General features: G+C 36.2%; 1 protein-coding gene across 4 annotated transcripts; it reads left to right on the plus strand.

Moving 5' to 3' along the window:
* Positions 1-147: 147 nt before the first annotated feature.
* Positions 148-23,952, plus strand: LOC107723456 (inversin-like). 4 transcript variants are annotated; one of them, XM_016532084.1, is made up of 18 exons: positions 148-313; positions 1,320-1,434; positions 5,001-5,085; positions 6,394-6,560; positions 8,666-8,839; positions 13,025-13,192; positions 13,280-13,460; positions 13,578-13,687; positions 14,324-14,495; positions 14,737-14,892; positions 15,635-15,864; positions 15,985-16,091; positions 16,862-17,071; positions 18,476-18,699; positions 19,394-20,027; positions 21,125-21,327; positions 23,205-23,309; positions 23,391-23,952. In XM_016532084.1, exons 2-18 carry the CDS (start codon positions 1,432-1,434, stop codon positions 23,507-23,509), a joined length of 3,048 nt encoding a protein of 1,015 aa, XP_016387570.1. In that variant the 5' UTR covers positions 148-313; positions 1,320-1,431; the 3' UTR covers positions 23,510-23,952. The 4 variants fall into 4 exon arrangements, with proteins under 4 accessions (XP_016387570.1, XP_016387572.1, XP_016387571.1 ...); XM_016532086.1 differs by having other exon boundaries at positions 15,692-15,864; XM_016532085.1 differs by lacking the exons at positions 148-313; positions 1,320-1,434 and adding an exon at positions 4,832-4,907.
* The last annotated feature ends 635 nt before the right edge of the window (positions 23,953-24,587 follow it).

Genomic DNA, 24,587 nt, shown 5'->3' on the forward strand with positions numbered 1-24,587 from the left:
AGAATTGTGGGAAATGTAGTTTCTTATTGGGAAGGGGGTCGTTCAATCAACTACATTTTGTTCATTAAAAACTACAAGTCCCTTTAAAGACCGTATGGTGAGAATGTGACCTATGGTATTTGTAGTTTTATTTACCTACGTGCCCAGATGTGTTTGCGGTCTCAAGATATTTTGGAATATCATTGACCAAGAGCGGGAACGAAGTTCCGAAAAGTATGAAAACTGCGAAAACACTGCAGTGCGTTGGAAAAGTTTGTAACGTTTGAAGTCAGAGATAGAAGTATCAGATTAATTGTGTTTCACCTTGAATGTGGTAAGTTGCATCATCGTTTCCCAACTGTATAACGGGGATTTTATAGTATTTAGCAATCAAGCTAAAATGCAAACACATTAAAAGTTATACATTATTCATTGTATGAATCACTGGCACAGCCGTTTGTTGTTGTAGAAGTATTATAGCAGTTATGTAACTATGTTTGCATTTGTTAAAATTGTTGTTTAATTATTTGCAGCTTGGACACAAAGTGTTCATGAAGATGTCAGTGAATACTGCAGCTGATTCATATACTTGACTTTGTTTTAGTGATTTATCTACCAATCCAAACCCACCACGTGCAACCTAAATAAACAAACTGTAAAAATAATTATTCAGGCACAGTGTGCATTAGTTTGAAAAAAGTGTATGAGCTGGTAGAATGGTTTCTTATTGTTGTACAGTTTTTGATTCTATTTGTTTTATTTATGCATATGCATATACAATGTCTCAAATTGAGCTCAGATTTGCTAAGGTACCAGTGTTCGAGATATCATTATGAACTAAAACAAATGTCATTAATTTCTCTCAAAATGTAAATATTAGAGCTTTGTTATCCAGATTAAGCATAATAGTGTCACTTTCTGTCAACAACTAATTTGTGCCTGTTATGATTTCTTCTGAATGGCTTTAAGAGAAAAATGTGAGATAAAGTTGTTATTTAAATTACACACAACAGAGAACTTCCATTAAATTTCAATTATGTTCAATTATGACTACCAGGATGTGTCAATAAAAATAAATATGGCAGATTAAATTTCTATTAATCTTATAATATTATATTACATAGCTGTCAGCTGTAAGTAGTTAAAAAATAAAATTTCAATGTGTCAAAAAGTCAATGTGGGCTATAGTTTCTTGCAAGACTCCAGTGTTGTTTGACCGTTTTATGTCAGTCCACTCCTGTAAGTCGGCCTTGGCATCGAGCACTGGTAATGTTTGGCACAGTAGGTCAGAGCAGGTGGTTTGTGCTCTGTGTGTGAGTGATCCGCTCTCTCTCCTGCAGAACGCTAGATCAGAGCTGCTAGGGGGATCTGTGCCTACGCCAAGCCCAGCAAGGCTTCACTTAGCTGGGTAACATCTGCTGAGGCCTCCCCTGCCTCCTGGACTTCACCATCATGGTAAGAGTCAGAATGAGTATTGTATTACGTATTAGGAGATTTAAAAGTATACTTAAAAGGGGCTGTGTGTGTGTCTGTGTGCATGTTTATGTGAGTAGATGGTGAAGAGAGAAAGCAAGGAACGGAGATACAGAGAAGGGGGAGCGCGAGAGAAAGAACGGGAGGGTGGAAAAGAGATATCTCTCTCTAGGCTGCCTCATTAGAGATGTCAGAAAGGGTCTGCCATAATACTTCCCCCTCACTATGAGTCTGGCCCCCAAGAGACCTATCAGAGCAACACAGCCCAAGTGTGCTTCGGGGACTCAGACCGTGCCGTTTTTCAGTCTTCGGATCAGTTCAAATCACTGCTGTCCTACTTTAGAGAGCCACCACTAGCCTGTTTATCAGTGACTACTGCCATTTTTTTTTTGAGATGGCACTGTATTTTTTTGTACTAAAAGTTAAGTACAAATGATCATATCAAATAGGCAGCATAACATTTGCCTCCCATCAGGTCATTGTGGTCTCATAGAGGTCCTAAAGCATGGTGTAAATGATAGGGAGTGCCTCCACATCACTGTGATTGGCTGATTACGCTGCCAGTGAGATGATGGCCATGAAATGCATAGCAGTTGGACTCATTCAGGCCATCTTTGGCCACGTAACCTGCTCGGTTGTGACATTACTACTTTCAGTAACATTTGAATTTTAATAACTTGAATCTCAAAATGACTATTTTATTTGACTATTAATAATAGCAAAGCAGCAGTAAGTACCAAATAAAGTATATAAATACAAAATATGCTTTAACTATGCTTTTTACTGTATTATTGTAAATATTATTTCATTATATTTTAAAAACCACTTGATGTGACCTATTATAAAAATAATATAAATATAATAATATTATTCTAATTTAATAATAAATAAAATAATATTATTATGATATAATGCAGATAGGGGACTTCAAAAGTCCACTGCACACTACTCATACAGACTTTTATTTGTGAATTGTGATAATATTAGTATTGAATAATAATAATAACACTAATAATATGCTTTATTTATAAAGTGCCTTTCTCACACTCAAAGTGCTAGAGTACAATATAAAAAGGAAACAAAACAATAAACAGTATAATGCTAAACTAATAAAATCAAAACAATTCAATTTCCAAGTCAATGCACAGGAATAAACAAAGTGGATTGATTGTTATAAATAATATTTAAAATATGAGTTTCTTTCTAATTTCTTGATTTATACTCATGAATGATGTAGAAATCTGTTTATGGTAGAATGTGACTGAACAATAAAAGCCAATGCATACAGTTATGTTTTATTTTAATACCAAAACTGAATAGAAAGTGGTTTGTTTGTTATTGTTTGTGTGTGTGTGTGTGTGTGTGTGTGTATGCACAGAACTCTTAAATGCACATCTTTTCACCACTTATTTTCCTGCATTTATGTGCAGTATGCTATACATCTTAGATGTCAGACATGTTAGACGGTGCGTATTATTTAATTTGTTTTTAAACATGTTTTTGTTGTGACTGACATCTTTGGAACTACATAATTGCATTACATTGCCCATTGGAAGCCACACCTCCTTCACCAGAGGGGCTCATTTGTCGCTTGGCATAATGGGAAACCACGGCTAATGAGACACAAGGTGATCATGTCAGTCAAGACACACTACGGATGGCATCCGCAGGGATGCTTGCATGCATTCACAGCTTGGAGCCCTTTCTCTTTGGAGAAAGTATGGAGGATTTGCCCTCTGGGCATTAGATGAAAGGACCGATGTCTCTCAGCGAGATACTTAGAAGGGATTTGAAAAAAAAAAGCTGTGTTTTTGGAAAGCGAGAGGATGATGTGAATCATACAGATCTGCTATTGCAATGCCAGATACTGCTTTACTGACAAATGTGCACACAGCTCAACTTCTGACCCTGTTGTGGTTTGTTCTTCATTATTCTTTCTTTTTCCTTCTTCTCTGTCTCTCTTTCTTCCTAAATCCTGACTCAGCTGGTTGTTCAATAAGATGCTGGTGGGGAGTCATTTGGCTGGGCTAGACAAGCTGGATGCTTGCCCACACACACACACACACACACACACATTTAAGATTAAGTGCTCTCCTTTTTGTGCACATTGCATGAATCCTTAATGTGTTCCAGAGTTTCAATGGAAAAATGAAAATCTAAATCAGTTATTTTGTATCTCTATAACATATATTTGTTCACTTTGTCTGAAACTTTATTTTAAACTAATAATTATAAAAGTTCTAGTTCAAGGTAAAAAAAACCAATAATGACAGATGCTGTATTTAAAAAAAAAAAAGATTATTATTAGTTTAAATGTTATTTAATTGAATTATTAGCTAGTTGAGATAATTTGCACTTGAATTTGAAGTTGTAATATTCTACAATAGCAAAGTTTGCTAATTAAATTAGTCAAAAAGAGTATGCACCATTCAAATGATCATCAATATAATGCCACTATAATTTATAATTGATTTCATCTCTCCATTTTTTAAAATTGATTTAAAAACATATTAACATTTAACATTCACAAAATTACCTGAAAATTACCAGCTTCTTTTTAACCAAGTCTGAATCCCTTTTATTTCACGTTTGAGAGAAAGTCGTTTGATTTGTATGCCAGGCATTTTTGTTGTTAAGCCCCAGTGTGTGTTTGCATGTATGTGTGCGTCCTAGTCTGGAGGAAATTGAGGAAAGCTTGTGGTTGATATGAGCGAAGCCTCCATAAAAACCTTCTCTCACGGAAAATCACTTCCCACGCGATCACACTACCGTGCAGTCGGACATAAACACGCTCGAAAAATACACAGATAGAGCTCTTCCCTCACATGCACACCTTTCTCAAAGGCACCCCCCTGCTGTCTTTTTTCCACATTGTGATTCCAAAAGCAGACTATGTGTGTGTGTGCGCGCGCGCGTTTTTTTGTGATGTCTGATTTCCTTCGTTAAACGACGTGGAGTCATATAAAGCTGAATTATAGTGTATTGGAGAGCATTTAAAGGCTTTAATCAGAACATACACACACAAACACACATGCTACTGAAGTAGTTGTAACTCTTAGTAGTTTTATGAGTCTGCATTAACTAACCCCAATTACCCTCTCACGAGGTGCGTGAGAACAGAGCAGCTAATTAGTTGTGTGTGACGGGAAAGAATGGCAAAGAAAAAGGGAATTGCATGAATGGGTTATAGCGCTCATTGAAAAAGTCATTTCTGCGGTCATAAACACGCTTCACACACATTTATCATGGATTTGTGTATGTAATTGATTTTTTTTTAATCTCTTGCAATATTGATGAGCATGAATAAGAGATGAGTTGGGCAGGGTGTGTCCCAGTGGGGGATTTGCCCCCTCCCTGCTACTTCCTGTCTAAGGATTACCCAGCATTCCGGCTGAACCACTGCGAGTGGATGTAATGGTTGGTTTGGTCACCATTCAAAGCTCATTTCAGAAAGAGTGAGTTTAGATTCAAGCCCTATAATCGTGATGTTTGGCCTCTGTGTGAGCACAGTGCATGACTGCTGATGTGTGTGTGTGTGTGTGCACCAGGCGATGCTGCTCCCCCAGAATCCATCTCAGGTGCATGCGGCTGCTGTGAATGGAGACAAGAACACCTTACAGAGACTGATCACAGGTATCACACATATCCCAGTGCTCATAATGCTCTTCACTATGTATTCCATGTAAGGCTGTGCGATATATACAGCACCATTTAAATGTTTGTGATCAGTAGGTTTTTGAATGTTTTTGAAAGAAGTTTCTTATGCTCACCAAAGCTGCATTTATCTGATCAAAAATACAGTAAAAACAGTCATATGAATAATACAAGTAATATGTGAAATATATTTTATATGTATTTATTCCTGTGATGGCAAAGCTGAATTTTCAGTTATTCATTGTCACATGATTCTTCAGAAATCATTCTAATAAGCTGATTTGTTGTTAAAAAAAATGTTGAAAACGGTTGTTTTGCTTAATGTTTTTGCTGAAATCATGATACTTTTTTTCAGGATTCTTTGATGAATAAAGAAGAAAGTTCAAAAGAAAGGCATTTATTATGAAATATTATGAATTTAATGGTACTTTTGATTAATTTAATGCATCCTTACTGAATAAAAGTATTAATTTCTGGAGAAAAAAAATCTTACTGATCAGAAAGATTACAGACTTTTGAATGGTAGTGTATATTTTTCATTTTTTTGATGATATTCAGTATGTACATTCACTTTGAAATAGCTTAAGAACTGTATTTTATTCAACCAAACAGTCATTGTACAAAGTAGATTAAAACATTTTTAATATGGGAATTAAAATGCAGTGAAAACCTAGTTAAAAAAAATCTTTATTGATTTTCATTTATATACATAATACTTTTGAAGAATGTGCTGAATTCTTACAAGACCTTACTTCTGGACCACTGAAGTACTTTCTTGAATATAAATATATTCTCTGACATATTACATCTGCCATGTTGTATTGTCCTCAGACCTGTATGTTTTTTTTTAAACGTATGATGTACTAAGTACAACCACGTAGATAATTTGTTTGGGTACCAACAAGTACTATTTAGCAATTTATGGGGGAAATAAATCTGTAAAAGAGCCTGCTTGGCTCACAATCCTCATATTTTCAATTTTAACTCAAATGGCCTTATGGGATAGCAAAGTGTAGGTTGGTTCACGCTTCACAATCCTTAAAGATGCAGTACATCACCTGGGTAGCATAAATGGTGGCGTTCCTAGTAAACTTAAGAACCACACAAAAAGCCCATTAAATTCATTGCCGTGTTACTTAGTTTTATATCGCCAGGAAAATCGTCATGAATATACTGTTAATATTCAATATATCACTCACCCATATTTCCTTATATATTAAAGAGAGATTTCAGTAATAGGTTAAGGTTGACTAGGGTTATGTATGTGTGTGTGCTTTGTGTCTGCAGCAGAGTCTCGTCTGCGGGACAGTGAGGATCAGTTCGGCCGGACTCCTCTGATGTATTGTGTGCTGGCCGACTGCTTGGACTGTGCAGAGGTGCTACTTAAGGCCAGCGCAGCCGTCAACAAGACTGACCACAGTCAGAGGACCGCACTGCACCTTGCAGCACAGAAGGTGACACACACACACACACACACACACACAGCTGTCTGTCTCTGAGCTGACCCTGATTCTGATAGTCACTTACAAAGGGTTGGTGTTGTTAGGGTTTACTGCCCTCTAGTGTTTGTGGTGTTGACACATTTCTCCTAAAGATTTGAATATGAGAGCGCTTGTATGTGTGTTACGTTATTTTGACTTAATAAACGGGACCATTTGAATGAGACAAGAGAAGAGGATTGAAAAGCAGAGCACAGTGGAGAGGAAAGGAGAAGAGTGTGAGGAGAGGAAGACAGGGAGGAACGGAATTGATGGTTAACACTCTGACATCTAGATCAATAAGAGCTGTAGCTCAGGGATTAACACTCTAATTGGGCTGGGAATAGAGACTGAGAACCCTGACACACACACACACACACACACACACGAGGGCTCTCCCCAGAATGTTTTACACGGGAGCTAAGGAGGCCTGGGAGGATATTTGATGAGAGGGGAGGGCTGCTCACACTCAGACACATTTCAGACCCTTTAGATGGATAAACAGCCGTCTCTACTCCAAAATCGCGACCCAAAAATAACGTCCCTGGGTGACACAAAGCACTTTCTTCATCACTTTATTTCATTATTTTGCTGACTTTGGATGCTTTGTCATTTTAGTAAAATGCAGATGAAGTATAGATAATAGGTAAGTCTATTGGAAAGTAGTGGTAGATGTTTTTTCTGTGTGGTGATGTACATCCAAGTTAAACAGATTTTTGCACAAGAAAATAGTTGGGTAGGGACTTGGTTCTATCCATCAGCTGTTGGTTGGATGGAGGCAGATCTGAATGCAAGCTTGAGTTTGAATTTAAGATTCAAAGGGTTTAAGCGGACGAAATGATTAGAGAAGTCCAGTATACATCACCAGAGAGAAGTCTGTCATTTTACTGGAAGACTGAGATTACTTTTTAATAAAAAATATCGAGGTCTAAAAAATGTATAAAATGAAACATATGCATGAATGAATTATTCACAATAAGATAAATATAATGCATTTAGAGAATAGATAGAGCAAATTTTCATTTCATGCTGACTTTAAAGGTGAAATATGTAATTTAATTTCTAGAGACAGTAAGTGAATTTGTAAAAGTAATGATTTTGTCAGTCAGGCATTTCCCCCAAATACTCCCTCTGTCTACCATTGGTTGGGCAAACAGATAGTGTCACCTAAAATCATGCCAGTGTTGCTGTGTTGAGCTGGTTGGGATATTTTGGCAATGTTTTGATACCCCACAGTGTTTTTTTTTTTTTTTTTTTTTTTTTACAAACTACTCGAGCAAATACATTGGATATTAAGTTATGGAATCCCAAATAGGAGTAAGTTTTCTTCCATAGAAAAAAATTACAAACTTCACAAGCTTATAACATTTTCCGCAAGAAATATATAAATGGGGAGTGAATTGAAATCATGTTCTAGTTGTATTTTTGATCAAAAACAATAATATTGTGAAGTATAACTACAATTTACAAATTGAAAATTACAAAGCTGAATTTTCTGCAGCCATTACTCCAGTCTTCAGTGTCACATTTTCTGGGCAAGTGAACTCACAAATAGCTGCCTTTGCATATTAAGTTATGATATCCCAGATATGAGAAAGCATATGAAGCATATGGTACACTGGAGTAAATCTAACTGAACTGAAATCATAGTTTGAGAAGGATTTTGGACCTTGACTGAAGCCAGATTTAAATTGGGAAAAGAAATGATATTTGAAATGGTTGTGAGTTTACAGGTGTTGTCCGATTCATGAATGAATGACTCTTACAAGCCGTCTCTTTTAATGGATCAGTCAAATAGACTCAACAACTTAAGTGTTAGTGGTTTCAATCAGTCTTCACAGGTGCCCTAATGACTTGGCCACAGCTTTGACTGAATTATAGTTAAATAGTGTAGTAAATTGTTTTGAAAGCATACAAATTTAGGGTAAATGGATTGTTATTCATGCTTGGGAGTTGGGACTGTGATCTATTAGTTTGTGATCCTCCATTCCTTACAAACAGACAAAAATAGCTTTGTGATTAAAGTTAAAAGTTGTTGATTATGTTTTTTTTTTTTTTTTGCATGTACACATGCTTTTCAGGGCAACGTGCGCTTCATGAAACTCTTACTGTCGCGCCTCGCAGATTGGCGGTTAAAGGATCTGGAAGAAATGACTCCATTACACCTGGCAACCCGAAACTCGAGTTCCAAACCTCTGTCTCTGCTCCTCAAGCACATGGCACCTGGTGAGGTGGACACACAGGACAGGAATAAGGTGCCAAACGCAGATACACACACTACACATGCTCACATACTCGTCGGCTTGTCTATAGATGGCTTGGGTGGGGATCAGGGGTGAATATGAGGTTAGGTGGTGTGTGTGTATGTGTTTGTGGTTGTATATATGCTGTAAAGCAGCAGGGGGACTCTGCACCCTCTGATGTTGCTCTGGAGGATATAAGCTCTGTTTAAATTGTCTAATAAAATATATTTTTTCAGTGCTGCTGAGAGAGCTTGCCAGGCACCTACAAGGCTCAGGGTCTCATCGCAGTGTTAACCTTATGTGTGTGTGAAGTGACAATCACACACTCGCTGCATGCCAAAGATGTCTTCCACGAATCGCAGAGAGAATACAGACCAACCCAATTTCACAACAAAGACAGTATGCATGGACAATAAGCCTGTTTCAACCTCAGAATGAAAAACAAAGCAGATAGTTATAAGATAAATCTTAAAGTAAGAAATAAAATCACAATTATGAAAAAAATCGCAGTTACAAGAAACAAAGTCACATTTATAGTAGGGCTGGGCGATATGACGATATTATCGACGATGTCTCGTAAGTATCGCGATGTCGATGTCAACAGTCAGGTAACAGACGATTATCGACATTATCGGGAAAAAATGACAAATGATAAATCTAGTAAGTTGTAAAAAATATTTTACATAGCCCCATTGTCACCATACAGGTCTTTTTGCATGCAAGAATGAAATAATTTAGTAGGAGGGTTGGGCATCGAAAAGCTATTCCAATTTCGGAAATCAGATCAGATGCATAAGGTCAGGAATCAAATTACTTGTTATAAAATTATACATTTCGATTCTGCTTCTCGATTTCTGTATGCGCTTTTATTGTGATTTCAAAAGATTCAACTGCAAGAAGACCAAATAGAACTCACTTCTGCACTCGCGCGCTGTTTTCTGTGCTGCACACACACACAAAACGCACGCACAAAAGCCGCCTCTTATATACGCGAACACTGGACTGAGCTCTCTTTCTCGCATTCTTACACATTTGAAAGCAACATGCCCGTGGACACTGCTGACTAGCGGTTTGCATGTGTACTGCACGTTGACGCGGACAACGACGCAGAAGTATAAATGAAAACTGACGCATAGCCTACGGCGTAGGTCCGACGCAGAAGTATAAATCAGTATAAATGTTTACAGTATAAACAGTAGAAGTATAAAAATTATATAGCCTACGCGAACACTGGACTGAGCTCTCTTTCTCGCATTCTTACACATTCGAATGGACAAATACACACAGAATTATATCAAAATATCCCATAAATACAGTCGGTTATGTCTTAAGTGAACGTAAAGAGCTGAGAAAGAAAACAAGGGCTTCTGTTAGTTTAAGCCCAAACTAAGAAAAGTAAAACCAAACTTTGTGGCAATAATTAAGATCAAACTGAACATGGTGTGTGTTTATGGTGCATGTCGGCAATGTTGTCTCGGCGGGGGCGGGGCGTGGTGGAGGTGGGGCTTACGTAGACGATATTATCGGATATCACAATATTTTTAAAGGCGATTATCGATAAGATATTTTTGACATATCGCCCAGCCCTAATTTATAGGGAGTAATCACAATTATGAGAAACAAAGTCACAATTGTTTGAAATAAAGTTGCAATCATGGAAAAAGTTAAATTTTTGATCAAGTTGCAATTGTGAGATATAAAGTTCCAGTTACAAGAAATAAAGTGGCACATTTGCAAATATTATTACAATTTACAATAACTTTTTCCTGTTAATATGTTGTAAAATATAATTTATTCCTTTGAAGACTCCACTATTTTTGAAAATAGGCTCATTTTCCAACTCCCCTAGAGTTAAACAGTTGAGTTTGACCGTTTTCGAATCCATTCAGCCGATCTCCGGGTCTGGCGGTAGCACTTTTAGCTGTAGCTTTCATCAAGTCTGTATGGTCTTGTTTATTTCTAAATTATTTATATTTAGAGTTTTATAATGGTCGGCACGGCTGTGTTACTTTACTGTAATAGTTGTAATATTACTGTATGAGCTATAATACAAGTAATAATAACAGCTATAGTACTATATTTAGGATTAGTAAACACAGAAGCGTTAGAGTAGATAAGCTGATATGTGCTGGTCACCACAAAGCAAAAGAGAGGATGGAGAGATGCGTATGTGGGCCCCGTGCTTTCTTGGGAAACACTGCTATCAACTGCTCCAGATTACCAGACCACATGCAGCTTTATTCACTTTGGCTCCAATTACTGTAAACATTCACACCAGTTTACTTTCCGATGATCTACGCACATACAGCGACTCTTTAGATACGCCGTCATTTAAAATCTCATTCCACAGACAAACTGCTCAAAGCTACCAGGGTTATTAAGGCTCCTGTTTTAAATCAGTATTCTTTGTGTATGTGTGTGTGTGTGTGTGTGTATGGTTGTGATTACGCTAACATATCAGTGCTTCCATTGAGTCACATAAGGGAGTTTTGTTTGCAGGCCTTTATCCGTCTGTTGGTTTTGCACTAATTTGATAAGCAGAATCGTGATTTCTCGTGATGAGGCTTGTTTTGTGGCCAGATGCAGAAATAGCTCATCTAGTGCGTCTTCAGTCTTCACTTTCCACATTGGCTGTTTGTGCGTTTTGTGGCTGGGGAAACTTGAGTGATGGATGAAGAGAAAAGGGTTTTAGGTATCCTTTTGGATTTCGGAATCAAACTGCAGAGCAGACGGTTTTTGTGGTGAAGCTGGTTGAGTCAGATGTTTAGCTGTTAAAGCTTGTAAAAAAGCTGGAGACCAGCATATATTTACATGTAATAATTAAGCAGACACTTCATCTAAAGTGACTCACAAATGAGCAAAAGCTCAAGCAATTTATCAGACAGAAGACAAAAATATTAGCATTACTGGGAAGGATGGATTGTGGCCAGGAGTCTTGAGCTGAGAGAGCCAAAGTAGCCTGACACACACAAAAAAAGTGTGCCATTGGAAATCTACAACTGATATAGATAGACAAACACTGATTTTATGTGTACAGCTGAGATTGCAAACCTACATCAATTCAAGTTTTCTTAGGCACTTGAAAATTCACATTTGCAAAATAAAAAACTGGATTTATGAGAAAGTTGTATGTAGATATATATTATATGAGAAAGTATATAACATATCATTTTAAGTTTAATTTAAAATTATACATAAGCATTTAAGTTTAAATTCATTTACATTTTCAGTTTCAACTTAAAGTTGTAATTGTTTACATTTTAAAATCTTACATTTTATTTTAAAGTTATAATGCATAAAGTTTTAATTAATTTAAATGTTAGATTTTCCTTTTACGCTTCAGTTTTACTCGAAATAGATTTGTAATATATAATTTTATGTTTAAATTTACATTTTGCATTTTAATTTAAAGTTTTAATGTATACATTTAAGTTTAAATTCATTTACATTTTGGTTTTGAATTTTGTTCAACTTTTGTAATTTAAATTTTAAATTTTATATTTTAATTTAAAGTTATAAAGTTTATTTATAAAAATTTAAAGTTTATTTGGTTAAAATTTCATTTACATGTAAATAAAAAAAATACAATACTTGTAATGTATTGTTTTACATTTTTTTTAAATTGAAAAAATTAAGTACAAATTCAGAGATTTCAAGTAGCAATTATGACGTTCTGGAAGACATTCTGGAAATGTGCACTTGCTGAACTCCCTGTCATCCTGCATATTCAGTTCCATATTTACCTTGATCCTTGTGTGGTCTATTATTGAATATTTTGGCTAATTTATTATGTTTTCAGCACCTAATAAGAGTGTAGTACCACCAGCTCTGCTAAACACATTTTACCCAAAATCAGCACAGAAAATGTGAAAAAATCCACATATTCTCTTACTAGGCCTGGTGGTATTGTGCATGAGAAGATTTTGGCCCTCTAAACCCAGAGGGAGCTGGCTGACTAGTTTGATGTGATGTGATATGATAAAGAGCGAATACCAGCACTTCTTTATTTTTGCTCTTGGAAAAGCTCCATAATGTTATTTTTTTTGATTGCTGTTCATTGACAGCCTGCTCGCTGTGATCATATTAAGACCAAATTTGCTTGAAGGCTGTGAAGCAGCTTTGTAGCTGCAGTGTAACATGAGTGAATAGAAAAACTGGAAATGTAATCTTTGAAATTGAATGTTGTTTGTTCTACAGCAGACAGCGCTGCACTGGAGTGCCTTCTACAATCACCCCGAGCATGTCAAGCTGCTGATCAAGCACGATTCAAACATCGGGATCCCAGACAGTGAGGGTAAGATCCCTCTACACTGGGCGGCACATAACAAACACCCCAATGCCACACGTACGGTACGCTGTATCCTGGTGAGTCCACACTTGTTACCTCACTATTACTCCTCACACATACAAATATTACAATTAAAGTATCGTCAGTATTTGTGTATTTTGTAGGAAGCTGCTCCCACCGAGTCCCTGCTGAACTGGCAGGACTATGAGGGACGCACCCCTCTGCACTTTGCAGTGGCTGATGGGAATGAGGCGGTGGTTGAAGTGCTGACATCATACGAGGGCTGCAGTGTGACAGTCTATGACAACCTGTTCAGGACACCACTGCACTGGGCGGCACTGCTGGGTACAGATGTTTATTCTCATACATTTGTATAATTTGACTGTTTAAAGAAATTATTTTGAATTGAAATCATTTGCTGAACGTGTAGATGTTAACGCTGGTTTGTTTGTGTCTGTGTAGGTCATGCTAAGATTGTACACCTTCTGTTGGAGAGGAACAAGTCTGGGATGATCCCATCAGACAGTCAGGGAGCAACACCTCTGCACTATGGAGCTCAGAGCAACTATGCTGTAAGACATTTTTGAGTGTGTAAAATAACATCTTGTATATTTGGACCATGAATGTTTTGCTTTTCATTTATTTCTTTTATTTTGGCTCCATCAAAGTTTTAGAAAAAGCTGTGACAGAACGTCAGTTGAAATGTTGGTTGGTTGGTTCGCTGATTCATTTATTCATTAATTTATTCATTAATTTATATATATCCAAACAAATGTAGATGTGTTTATTAATTAATTAATTTATTCATTAATTTATCTATTTATTTATTTATACACAAACACATATAAATATGTTTGTTTATTCATCTATTTATATATACACAAACAAACATATACTGTATGTTTGGTTGTTTGTTCATTCATTAATTCAACTTGTCGGATAATTTTTTATTGGGATTATTAGCAGTAATTTATTTGTTTAAGTTATTTGTTTAATCATTATATATATATATATATATATATATATATATATATTACTATAAATAAATAAACATATATGGTTTTATTTATTTTTAGTAATTTATAGTAGAGTTTTTTTATAGTATATATGTATATGTAAATATGTATGATTACTATATATCTTACTGCATTTTTGAATTGTTTCTGGTGGTTTTTTGGTTTTATTTATTGTATTCTCTGTATATTAAGGACACAGTCGCAGTGTTTTTAAAACACCCCTCGGTGCGAGATGAGCCTGACTTGGAGGGACGAACAGCTTTCATGTGGGCTGCAGGGAAGGGCAGCGATGATGTCATCAAAACTATGCTTGATCTGAAAAAGGACCTGGACATAAACATGACTGACAAATATGGAGGGACAGGTGTGTGAGAGAGTTATACACACACACACACACACAGATAGTCATTTTGAACACAATTATCCATTCCTGGCCTAAACTGGTTAGTTTCAGCTCAGATCAGTGATAATTGCATTTTCTGTTCAATCAAGCAATTAACAAGCCATATCCTATGTATGTACCCCGTACAGCCATAACAAGAGTTGACGGTTTGGTCACTGTCTTTGTGTGCTTTTTGTGTGTGTGTGTGTGTGTGTGTGTGTAGCTCTTCATGCGGCTGCACTCTCAGGGCATGTGTCCACTGTGCGGTTGTTGCTAGAGCGGGGAGCCATGGTGGACCCGCTGGACGTAATGAAACACACGCCTCTGTTCCGTGCATGTGAGATGGGCCATCGAGATGTCATTCTAACACTCATCAAAGGTTTGTAAGCGCACACATGACACTTTATCCCTCCCTATTGGTGCTGGCCAGAGAAATAATAAAAAACTATGAAAATAATTTTATTTGAGACAGACTTTGAAAATAGTCTGTCTAAAAATAAACTAATAAATAAATATAGTACATAATATATTTAAATACACTTAAAAATATAGTTTGTACTATATTTATTTGTTGGCTTGTTTTTGAAACGTATGGTATTTTATATTATATATGTAATATTACGAAATACAATTTTTTTAGACATTTTATATAATTTTTTAGACATTATTTTCTAAGTCTGTCTAAAATAAAATTATTTTCATTGTTTTTGTATATTTTTATATATTTTGTTTTACAAATTATTTGATTAACATTAGTGTCATTTATCACATTCATATTATGATTCAGTGTCTTCATTCCATCATGCGCTGCTTTTGATGCAATGATCGTAAGTTATTTAAATATAAAATTCATAGCAATAAATTAACAAACATGTTTTTTGTAATTTTAATTTTATATGTATTTAGGACAAAATAGCTAGAGCCAGCAGCATTGTGGCTAGACCCCTTTGTTGATCATAATTGGAGTAATCTAGTTTTGTTAAGCGTCGCTAGAGCATGGCTGACTTGTTTGCAAGTTTGTTGTGGCACAATGTTGGTGGAAAAATATCAGTAGATTTCTCTGTTTAAAGTACAACAGTTTACAGAGTGCTCACGGTAAATCTGCATTTTTATCATTTTAGGAGGGGCACGTGTTGATCTGGTAGACATAGACGGTCACTCTGCACTTCACTGGGCAGCTCTGGGCGGTAATGCGGAGGTGTGCGAGGTGCTGATGGAGAACGGGATCAGTCCTAACCTGCAGGACCACGCAGGACGAACTCCCCTCCAGTGTGCGGCATATGCTGGCTACATCAACTGCATGGCCTTGCTCATTCAGCATGATGCAGACCCCAATATCCAGGACAAGGAGGTATGATTGTAAAGCCCAAAGCTAACACCGAGAACATGTCCTGACCTGCTGGATATATGAAAACGAGAAAGACTGAAGAATAGCATGAGATCTGACTTTTGTGTATGTTTATTTGTTAAGGGGAGAACCGCACTCCACTGGTCCTGTAATAACGGTTATCTGGATGCTGTGAAGCTGCTTCTGGGGTGTGGAGCCTTTCCCAACCATATGGAGCACACTGAGGAGAGGTAATGAACATTCATGCATGTACATGGTTCTTGAGATGTGGCCTAGTGGTGGTTAAGGTTCTGAATGCAGGTTTGAATCTAAAAATTGTTAAAACAATTACATTCATAATTTTAATCATGTAAACACCTTTTATTTATCATATACATTATTAAAACATGTACGCACTGTATATATACTGTTCAAAAGTGTGAGTTTAGTAAGTAATTATTTGAAAGAAATTAATACTTTTATTCAGCAAGGACGTATTGTATTAATCAAAAGTAAATAGTAAAGACGTTTACTAAAATGTTACAAAAGATTTCTGTTTCATCAAAGAGTCCTGGAAAGGTTTTATTGGAGTTTTCACAAAAAATGTTAAGCAGCACAGCTGTTTTCAACATTGATAATAACAAGAAATGTTTCATAAGCACTAAATCAGCGTATTAGAATAATTTCTGAAGGATCATGTCACACTAAAGATTAAAATAATGGCTCCTTAAAAATTCAGCTTTGCCATCACAGGAATAAATTACATTATAAAATACATTAAAATAGAAAAGTTATTTTACAACTGTAATAATATTTTGCTGCACGTAAATGCAATCATGGTGAGCATAAAAAATCTTACAGACCCTATTTTTTTAATATAGAATTTTAATATATTTTGAATATAAATTTTCATATAAAATTGTAAATAAAATTATTTTAATATAAAATGTGGGGTCCTTGGAATCAAAACATTTAAAAACCCCTGTGTTAAATGACTACTGACTGTAATCATTGTGCTTAGGTACACTCCTCTAGACTATGCCCTGCTGGGAGAGCATCAGGAACTGACCCAATTTCTATTGGAGCATGGAGCTCTGTCCATCGCCGCCATCCAGGACATCGCCGCCTCGTCCATCCAGGCTCTTTACAAGGGCTACAAGGTCCGAAGGGCGTTCAGAGAGCGCAAGAAGCTCCTCATGAGACACGAACAACTGCGCAAGGATGCTGCAAAGTAAGACTCGCATAAACCCACACATTCTGCCTTGAAGAGAAAGAAATAAGATAAATGGTGGGGTGCAAATATTCTCTTACCCACAATCCACTGCTGACTGATGTGGTTAGGCTGATCTGCAGAGCTGACACGGAATGTTTGCATGAATATAATACCTGTTGTTTAATTATGTGTGTTTGTTCAGAAGCAGCTCATCTATCTACCTGCCTGCCGAGGAATATGAGCATCAATTTCTTGCTGTCAATAATGGAAATAGATGAGACGATAGAGAGAGAGAGAAAGAGCGAGAGAGATTCACTCATCCTCCCTCCTCTGTTAATTGGGCAACGTTCAGCTGCTCAACAGCTTGACATTTAGAGTCTGTCAGCTCTGAGGATGAATGAATACACACATACACAGCTTAGAATATGTTCTCTCTTTCCAGGGTCTGCTTACACACATTAACATACATTCATTTCATTGCCTTTAAACTTGTTTGCGTAATCCGTCACTCTAACCCTGTCTTTTATCAGTGTTATACTGCCCGCAATCGATCCATCTACTCTTTTTTTTTTGTTTCCTGCTAGGTAAAGGTGTTCAAAACATCAAGTGTCTTTCACAAATGCTGCCCTTTTAAACTCAGATATTGACCTGAATGAGATATTACTGTACCAAACAATAGTCAACAAAAAGCAGACGAAAGATTCATTATGTAGCTGACTCTAAAAACCTTAACTGAACCTAATGAAAATGGGTTGGGCGTGCATTAACATTCACAAGTTGGTGAGATTTTTAAATGTTTTTTAAAGAAGTCTCTTCTCCTCACCATGGCTTTATTTGATCAAAAAATACAGTAAAAACAGGAATATTGTGAAATATTATTACAATTTAAAATAACTGTTTTCGATTTGAATGTATTTAATGTAATTTATTCCTGTGATGGCAAAGCTGAATTTTCAGCATCATTACCCCAGGCTTCAGTATCACGTGATTCTTCAGAAATCATTCTAATATGCTGATTTTAGTGCTCAAGAAACATTTCTTATTATTATGAATGTTGAACATAGTTGTGCTGTTTCATATTTTTGTGGAAAACGTGATACATTTTTTTTCCAGGATCTTGTGATCAATAACATTATAAATATCGCTACTGTGTCCTTGATTGTGTCCTTGATGAGTATAAGTATTAATTACTTTAAAAATCTTACTGATCTCAAACTTTTAAAAACGAGTTTAAGTGTATCTGAATATTCACTATGGCAGCCATAACCAGATACTTGACTTGATGTCAACTTACAGTCACCAGCAGCAAGAGGCACAAACATTAAATAAATGATCCAGTCATCATTAACAGGATAAAAGTATGTGTGAAGTAAATGAATTGTGAAAAGTAAATGTGTGTGTGTGTGTTTTCTGTTTCTGTAGGAAGAGGGAGGAGGAGCGCAGACGTGAGGCTGAGCAGCAGCTCTCATTGGCTGAGGCAAATCAGAAGCAGCTCGTCTCATTGGCTGAAGTCAGAGTGGACAAACGGGATGAAACGGAGCAGAGTGTTAAAGATCCAGTGGCGGTGAAAGGACACAAACACAAAAAATCCCCCAGTGTTCATAATATCCAATCACAGAGCAGGAGAGAGAAAAAACATAGAACTGGTGAGTTTATGTAAGGAATAATTGACATAGCGTGCCGTTAGACCTGCAGTGCGCAATAATTTGTCAAAAAATTTATAATATAAGCTAATAATTATTTTCACCTTATGGCCTATAAATGGCCAATAATAGAAACTATAATATTGCTATAAATAATAATTAATAATTACATTTTTAATAAATTTTTTACTAAATAAAAAACTAAAATCGTCAAAATGCATCACAAAGTGAATTTAGGCAACATTATAATGTACAGTATGAAAAACATATTAATTTTGAGATTTGCTAAAGATTATTAACAGTGTTATTGCATTTTTAGAAAGATTATTAATTAAGTTTAAGATTAAGTTTTTGTGAGCCCAAATATGATCATCATCTTGCAAGAGATCTCCATCCTAAAATTTAAAAGGCAACTGTATATTTTCATGAATAAAGACCCAATTTATACCGTGTATTATAAATATTTAAATTGTATTATAAATATGTGTAATGGAAAGGATTTAGTAGGATGCACATTTTATTGATTTAAATCAGTTTTTATGATTAATTTATTGTGATCAGACTTAATTCATTTTTCATTTTAATCTTTTTGTATAATTTTATTATTTAGTTTAATCTTATTTTTATATTTAAGAAATAATATTATTTGTACATTTTTTACACTTTTTTTACACCAGTTCTTTTGTTTCTCTGTCAGAGCGCAGAACAAGAGATGCTGAAACACCAGAGGCTTCTTTCCCCCTGGCAACCTCTGGTCTCATGGTGACCCCCCTGAGCACCAGGAAGTGTTCAGGCACTGTAGAGGAGGAGTGTGTGATGGAAACTTGCAGCCCAGATACATGCATATCTGTGGAATGTGGGTCCACATATGAGCGCCGATCCCCCGCTGGGTCCAGTCGACCAGGCAGTGCTAAACCGGTCAACTCAGGGGCCCATGTTGCATCAGGCCACATGGAAACCACCACAACGCCCAAATCAGCAATACATAACAGACTCAGGACTACAGGGGCCCATTTAAAACAAGCGTCCATGGGGAACAAGCCAGCATCAGAGCACAAATCTAAGCAATCTAACATCTCCAACTCCGCCTCTGTCACACTACAAAAAGAGAGACGAGCAGAAAGAGAGATGCACAGAGATAAGGATTACAGATCAAGGACTGAGGGGGATAAACAGGCTGGCAGAGAGAAACAGAAATATACAGGGAAGGAAAAAGACAAAGAGAGATGGATGGGCAGAACAAGAAAAAAACAAGTTGAGAAAGAAAAGAAGAGAGACAGCATCCATAGTAAAAACCAGGCTGCCATCGTGATACAGAGAGCATGGAGGAGGTACTGATGTCTTTTTATTTTTTTTTTACTTCCACTGTAGAATTTATTACTGCCTGCCAGCTTTTTCAGCAGCATTGTGATATGTAATTCACGATAGCGTGATTTACTTCCTGCGACTCTCTGATTGGTGGAATTTTCTGCACAGCATCATGGGTAATGCGAACAGATGACTTCAACAAAAGCATATACCATTGATTAACAACCTTAGAGCTCACAACAGGTCTGTTTTTAAAAGTTATTGTTAATAATCAGTTTCCCTATGGAGAAAATGAATGATTTTTTTTACTTACGGAACCCAAATGTTGGATTTCTCTAACAAGAGATATTTGATTATGATTGGCCAATCACAGCATTCTACAATCAAATGTTTTGTTTAATGATGGTTAAACTCTGTGTTTGACCATTGTCCTTAGAAACTAGTCTCCTACACTAGAATGAAGCCAATCCGATTCAATCCACTTCTTTGAATCTGATCAAAATTCCATTCGGATCAAGCTCAGTCTGATCAATTGAGGTGTTTAAATGAAGGCTTTTCAGTCTGATTGAGCTATCAATTCAATTACTTGAGTGCATATAAATGTAGCTACTGTCTCTTCTGTCTCACAGATCACTCTGAGGGCTCATTCATTTTACGTTATAACAATTTAATTCAAATTTATTTATTTATAAATAAATGGACAATAAATGATGGCAGGTTTCCCACCACTTACATAAACACACTTACCTTTTAAATCAGTTTTTCCTCCAAATCAGCACAGAAAATGCAAGAAAAGTCTGCAGATTCCATCTTTCCTTGTTTGAGTTGTGGCATGGCTTTGTGCCCACCAGCACATCAACACCTCCAAGGAGATGTCACCAGAATAGGCCTCTTATTTATTTGTGTGTGTGTAGGGAGTGTAATGGAGGCCCATGAGTGCACTTTCTTTCAATGGCGTTACTAAAATAATGGGATTCAGAGTACAAAACAAGGTATATGCACATTCTTGAAGTCCTTTTTTGTGAACAGTAATGTGGTTTGTTTGATTGTACATCTTTAATATGTTGTTGCTGCTTTTGTTGGTGCGTATGAAAGCGTAACATTTTGTTTTTCCATTCAGGTCTTGTATTCGGAGTCATCTTCATAAGTTACTGTGCAAGACTGGGAAAGGGGCGGAGTCTGCTGAAGTCACATCCCTGTTGATTCAGCTATTATGGGAGTGGCCTATCTCTCATGACCACACCCATCATAAAACTTCTGTCGTTCAAGCTCCTCCCACCAGGAATGTAGGGAAAAAGAGCTCTGTGCTGCAAAATATATATGGTGAGTGATGTATTTCTGGAACTGTCTAGGAATATATATATTATATTAAGAATATGTTATACAAGGAATATATTCTTGAACATATATATATATATATAATTTTTTTTTATTTTTTTTTTTATATATATATTTATTTATTTAAAGTTTGGGGTCAGTAAAATTGTTTCAATAAAACCTTTATTCAACAAGGATGCATAAAATTGTTCAAACACGACAAGAAAGCCATTTATACAGTTACAAAAGGTTTCTATTTTAAAGAAATTGTTATTTTGAACTTTCTACTTATTAAAGAATCCTGAAAAAATGTGTTTTGGTTTCCACAAAATATGCAACAGCGGAACTGTTTTCAACATTGGCATTTTTAATCAAATAAATGCAGCCTTGGTGAACATGAGACTTCTTTCAAAAACATTAATTAACAGATCTTAATACCAATCCTAAACTTTTGAACGGTATTGTATATTTTATATATTCTTCCAAATATCTGATGCAAAAAATTTATGTATTATAACTAAATCATATGTGACCCTGGACCACAAAAACAGTCATAAGGGTCAATTTTTCGAAATTGAGATGTATACTTTTGGCTATTGCTACAAATCTACCCCAGCGACTTAAGACTGGTTTTGTGGTCCAGGGTCACATATGTCTGTTCGCTTATACAAGTTATAGGATACCTTTTTCTTAATTAGCTTTTTGTTAGGGCTGTGCAATATATTGAAATTATCGAAATATCGCAAATGTACATATCGCAATATGCATATCGCTACAGCTTGCAATATTTGGGGCCATGAACAAAAGACAAAGAAAATCACTCACTGCTCTTACCTAAATAGCTTTTGTAGCTTAAATAAGAATCAGTGCATATTGAATTCAAAGAGTAAATACTAAGCAGTTTTTTATTTTATTATTCAGTTCCTAAACTCATGTTAAAATGACATTTTTATGTAATGCTAGAATAAAACACAACTGTTCACTTTCAGAAGTTGTTGTAGGGGTGCTTTCTTATTAGAATCAGAATCAGAATGAGCTTTATTCACCACTTAAGTGTGCGCAAACACAAGGAATTTGTTGTGGTTTTACAGGAACTATTGGTACATAAATACAAATAACCATTTATATATGACACAAGATAGTTATAGAAGTTCACAGAACTGACTCGGCAACAGCTGAGTAAAACTGTATAATCTGAGCATGTGGCACTTTAAGCATTATCGTATCGCATATCAAATATCACATTATTTAATGAGTTATCGCATATCGCATTTTTCTTCAATATCGCACCGCCCTAGATTTTGATTCATGTCAGTAGCATAAGCAGCCAGAGTTAAATTTAAAAGTAGGACAAGCATCACTAATAAGATTATTACAGAGGGGTGTTATGTTTTTACGTGACATTCCAACATAGATACACACCGTCACCCCTCCGTCTTTCATATAAGTTGATACGGTGGAGTTTCGGCCGTTAACGCAACTGACCTTCAGCAGACATGAACAGGTGATGATGGCTGAGCAGGCCAGAGACACTCTCGCTCTCAAACACACACATACACGTATACACACGGACACTTGTTCCCCTCCCCGCTCCTCCCTGACAGTCACAACGCTTTGAAAAGTTCATTGCTGTCAGATGGAATGTCGAGCTGTCTCCTCTCGCTCACACATGCAGACCTCCCTCCCCTCGCCCTGTCCGCCCCTGCCAGATGGATGCACGCTCACACACACCTGCATGTTTGATACCAAACTGTCTGAATCTTATTTTAACAGCTCTAGTATCAGTCGTGACGTTAACGCGGAGATATTGATCCATTCAAGTTAAAACAAAATGTGCATGTGACCATGTCCAAACCAATAAACGCCTGTTTTATTCGATCTAGGCGGCGTCCCATCCAAAAGAGGGCACACGTTGCGGGCTGCAGTGCTTAAACCACAGAGCCAAAGTCAAGCGCTGCTGGATCTGTCACTTAAAACAAACAAACAGTGTGAGTACTTGGATTCATAATCACTGCTTGTGTTCTTTTGTGTTGTATGTTACATCTTTTGTGCGTGTTTTTTATTCCCAGTGAGCGCCGTCGAGTGTGTGAGCTTGGTGGATACTTCAAGTCAGGCGAAGCAATACTCTTACCATCTAAGGCCATCCAGTGCTGGCAGTCAAAGCGGTCAGAACAGAACCAAGAACTAAGACACAGACATTCTTGGATTTCTGGGAATCAAATCTTTGCTTAAGCAATACAGGGATGATGCACTTAAGCTCATTTGATGTTTATTTAAACTATTGCATTAAGGTACAGTAAACTCACGTGGTCCGTATCATTAAGCTTTTACATATGAAATCTGCAGTATCAGCTTATTGCATAGGTTAGAGGTTAAAACCACAAACACAACAAATATATTAGATAACCTTTCATTCTGTCAACAACAGGTCATATACCTGTCATAAGGGTGACATAGGACTTGCATAACAAGACCACCTGCATGGGAGACCACCGTGTTAATACTCTTCAGTCGAGATGTCACAAGGCAGATGTCAGCCTATTTCTGATATTGCCACAGATCTAGACATTATCTAGTATTCTTATACTCCACACCCGTTTATTGAGTGGGTTGTATTATTAATGTTTTATCTATCACTATAAATCATTGTACTCTTTTTTTTAAATTATTATTAATGTATTATTTTAAAATAGATTTAGTAATTTGTGTTAAAAAGTGAAAGATTTTGTTGCCAGAGTTGCAGGTCCTGTTACCGCACAGACTTTGTCTTTTATCCTGAGAGAATAATACTTTTTTTAAACTAGTGAAACATACACCAACATTCAAAAGTTTGGGGTGTAATACTTTTTTTTTCAGGATCCTTTGATAAATCGACAATTCAGAAGAACAAAATGTATTTGAAATATCAATCTTTTATAAATACAAATGTCTTTATTGTCATTATTGATTAATTTACTGCAATAAAAGTATTAATTTCTTTAAAAGGATCGTACTATCCCCAAACTTTTAAACAGTAGTGGGGGTGGGGATCATTTTTAAATTCAAGATTCTTTTAGAAACTTTAAAACAGCAGATGTCTTTGTTCCAGCTGCTTTGAGTAAATGCCACATTATTTCACACCACTTACATTTCTATTGATTACCAGACAAAAACAATGGTTATTGAAAAAATCCCTCTCCAGGTCTGTATTAATAAATGTTTTTGTAATAAACTGAAATATCGAACAATGAAAGAGCCTAATCAACTCATTATCACAAGATGTGTTT

This window comes from Sinocyclocheilus rhinocerous, unplaced genomic scaffold (genome assembly GCF_001515625.1).
Source record: "Sinocyclocheilus rhinocerous isolate Xijiao unplaced genomic scaffold, SAMN03320098_v1.1 scaffold241, whole genome shotgun sequence".
Taxonomy (NCBI): domain Eukaryota; kingdom Metazoa; phylum Chordata; class Actinopteri; order Cypriniformes; family Cyprinidae; genus Sinocyclocheilus; species Sinocyclocheilus rhinocerous.

Bases quoted from the DNA above. Each gene is read 5' to 3' on its own strand.
- LOC107723456 (XM_016532084.1), top strand. The intron at 6,561-8,665 runs GTGACACACACA...CATGCTTTTCAG, and splicing joins TGCACCTTGCAGCACAGAAG to GGCAACGTGCGCTTCATGAA. The intron at 14,893-15,634 runs GTTTGTAAGCGC...TTATCATTTTAG, and splicing joins CATTCTAACACTCATCAAAG to GAGGGGCACGTGTTGATCTG.